The 3,918-nt window shown below is 34.8% G+C and overlaps 1 protein-coding gene across 1 annotated transcript; it reads right to left on the bottom strand.

Annotated features, from left to right (window-relative positions):
- Positions 1,166 to 3,314, bottom strand: LOC109844775. The gene is made up of 2 exons (XM_020413900.1): positions 2,663 to 3,314; positions 1,166 to 1,176 (listed from the first exon to the last, which is right to left on the bottom strand). Exons 1-2 carry the CDS (start codon positions 3,312 to 3,314, stop codon positions 1,166 to 1,168), a joined length of 663 nt encoding a protein of 220 aa, XP_020269489.1.

Raw genomic sequence — 3,918 nt, forward strand, 5'->3', positions numbered from 1 at the left:
ATGACTGATGAATCAAGAACTTTCCATTAGAACTAAACTAATTCTGTCAATTGATTTTTTCTTACCGTCGTATCCGAAAAAATTAAAACTTAGTGCTTGTTTGGATTGAGGGGAATAAGAGTGAAGGAAAGTTAGGGGAACCATTCACCTCCCTTCACCTTGTTTGGGAATATTTAGGAGGTAAAGTTATTCACCCTAGTTCCCCTTGGTTCACCCCCTAATAGTATAAAATTTATTACCCCCCAAATTAGGGTGTAACCAAGGGGAAGGGAACTCCCTTCCCTTCCCTTTCATTCTCTCACCTAGTTTCCCTTAACTTCAATTGAAACTTAGGTAAGTGTTTTATCAACATATGTAGCAAAAGAAGATATCTAATTTAGCTCTTTCATGCCTACTATAACTAGTTATTTTGGTTTTCTATTGGCTGTTTCAACTATAATCCTAGCTCTATTAGACTGGTTAATAAAAAGAGCATCTTTTTGGCATACAAAGAAGGGGGAGAATCTATCTATTTACCTTACCGCTTGAAACTTTGCTTGGAGTTCGATCCGCTTATTCACTCTGATGAATATACTTTTTCTCTGACCAGAAACGCCGTACGTACCATGCAACAAAGCACTGGTAGAGAAAGCACAAAAGTGGAGGGAGGCACTCAGTATAATTGAGAATCTCGTACGAGAGAGAAAGCACCGAGAGGGACTTCAAAACAAACGATATTATCACGGAGTTCGGTCCCCACGACCTACGTCTCCGCTCCTCACCTCGAGGAGATCTCCACTATCACAACCGGGTTTTCTACGCTTACCCGAATAACGTTTACACCTCACAATACGGTTTTCTAGTTCACCAAAAACTTTACAACTACACACTTAAAATCACACTCTACACCCTCTAAGTGTTGGCCTAGCATGTGTCCTCTTCCTCAAGTGTTCGGATTTATAACCTCTCTCTAGGCTCTACAACTGACGTCACTCCTCTTGGAATCGACTCCGTCTCTCACCAACCACTCCTCTCATTGTACAAGTATAATACAATGTGTAACTCATAATAATGTTTAATTACAATAAAATATTCTCTAATTGGATGAGAACTCAATGTAAGCTCACACTCAATTGTTACAATTCCCCACAACCCAAATTATACTAAGTATGAAAATACAATAAACTCAATGGTTGTCTGTGTAAGGAATGAGAAAATCAATCATAAACTCAATATAAACACTAGCTTGATAAATATGATAAACAATAAATAATTAATACAAAGCTAGTATCGAGTTTAGAAATTCTTCTCTGAGAAACAAGATGTAGAGATGGAGATTGAAGCTCAAACAACAAAGATGATCTGATCCACTTGTGAAAACTTCTTCACTAACAAACTCTTTAAAAACACACTAAACAAAATTTAAAACCCTCTTAAACTTGTTTAAAACATTCTCTTGGTTATGTAGAACTGAGGATATGTGGGGGTATTTATAGGAAACCCCAAAGCCAAGAGAAAACAACAAAACCCAGCAAAAATAGAAAAATAGAAAAGCTAGAAAAAACTAGATGTTAGGCCGTCAGTCAACTGATACTGTTCATCAGTCGACTGATGAGCTGACCGTTACAGGCCAGCAACACATCATCAGTCGACTGATGAACTCATCAGTCGACCAATGACCTCATTAGTCAACTGATCAGTCGACTGAAATAAAATAGAAACTTTTTGACATTCCAGGCGATTACTTTAGTCAACACATCAGTCGACTGATATCATCAGTCGACTTACCAGTCGACTGATAACATGTTATCAGCATGTTTTAAACATAAATTCTGATTTTAAAAGTGCCTTTAAAAATAGCAATTAAATTCTAAAAATTATGAAACTTTGGGAAATGATTATAAACATGATAATTCACATGTTACAAAAACTGGTTTTTGAAAAGGATCTCCCAAAAGAAAAATATCATTATTTTACAAAATAGTCCAAATATGAAAATATAAACACATGAGTTTTGACATTTTAGCTTAACCATGTTTTGAAACATTACAAAATAATTTTATATACTTAATAAAAGATGTATATGATTATTGTTAAGTCCAAAAATTAAGAATATAATATTTTCATAAAATTGTATATTTTGCAAACTTTTCAAAAAAACAATAAATATGATTTCATTGAACTAAATAAAATTGATATTGATAAAATCATATATATGCATATAAGTATGAAATAAGATATGTATGTTTAATTGTATTCAATTATTTCATATTAAAACTTAAAAACTATCAAACCAAAACATATATGTATATATATAACTATATATATATAACTACATATATATACAAAGAAACCAATAAAATGTGTGTGTATATATGATTGAGCTTAAAGTAATTAACACATATAATATAAACTCCTAAACTAGATTACCCAAGCTATAGGTCTTCAATAAGCTCGACTTGGTACACTTATGGATGAAGCTTGAACTTGAATCTTTAACTTGAATTGCGTTGCTTCACTCTACTATTCCGCCAACCTCCATTGGATATGATCGTTGAGTCTCGATTCCATCCATCCTCCAACATGTTGTTTGTCTATAATAAATAGATAAACACAAACACTAGACAAATAACATTAGTTATAAATTATTTGTTAAATATCATTAAAACAAAGAGGCCAACACCTCCACCACAACCACGTCCACGGAATCCGCCACGACCTCTATCTCTGCCTCTGTCTCGGCCACCAGAATTATCATATTTTTCCTTGTTAGACACCCCCTTCACTTGAAAAGCCTTCTCATCAACCTTTTCAGATGTCCTATTAATCCTCTCTTCATGTGCTATCAAGGAGCTCTTCAGAATATCAAAGTCGTAGGTGGTCAAGTCCTTCGATTCTTCAATTGCAGAAACAACGTGATTGAATTTTGAGATTAAGCTCCTCAAAACTTTACTAACAACAGTCTCATTGTCTACATCATCACCGTAGGTCTTTCTTTGACCCACAATTGCAGAAACCCTACACAAATATTCTTCCACAGATTCTTTCTCACCCATTGACAAATTTTCAAAATCACGTCGTAGAGTTTGCAATTTAATGGAAATTACCTTTTCATCTCCCAAATACTCCTTCTTCAGGATCTCCCATGCCTCCTTTGAAGTGGTTGCTGCTGCAATTTGTGGGAAGATTTCATCATCAACGGCTTGCTGGATCATGAAAAGCGCCTTGGAATCCTTCTTGCAAGTGTCTCGTAGCTGCTGGTTGGGCTCGTCTGTATCAACAAAACCATTTTCCACCAAATCCCACAGATCCTGTGATTTGAAAAGAGTCTTCATCTTGAGACTCAAAAATTGATAATTTTTTCCCCTAAAATTCGGAATAAGAGGCTGAGAGGAAGAATTGATACTGTTTGTTGCCATTAATTTGCGGTTACAAGAGCTTCTTTGAACTTCTGCGGATGGTAATGGTGGTTCCTCACTTCTCTCACACCTTTTTTTCTTACCTTTTTAAAACCTTTTTTATCTCCTGCTTGTGGAAATAGTGGACCGCACCTGGAATAGGAATTCTCTCTTTATTTTGGCTCTGATACCACAAATGTTGGTAAAGGAGGCAGAGTATAATAATGAGCAAACAAGAAAGCAGATGAATTAAATTCTTTATTGCATCATACATCAAACTTCAGTACAAAACACTACTTAAATAGAAGTAGTTGGATAACTAAAAGCCAATAAAATAGGGCAACTAACTCCATAATGACTAACCACTAACAACAAATGTAAATAATAATCTCCTAAATAATAGCAACTAAGTTTTGAATCAGTCATTTAACACAACTAACCCCCAAACACTGTACAAACCCACTGCCCAATAAATCTATTTCGAAATTACCCTTCCTATTTAAAAATGAAAAAAAAACTATTCAGAAAATCCCCCTTCTGA

This window comes from Asparagus officinalis, chromosome 6, assembly GCF_001876935.1.
Source record: "Asparagus officinalis chromosome 6, Aspof.V1, whole genome shotgun sequence".
Lineage (NCBI taxonomy): Eukaryota > Viridiplantae > Streptophyta > Magnoliopsida > Asparagales > Asparagaceae > Asparagus > Asparagus officinalis.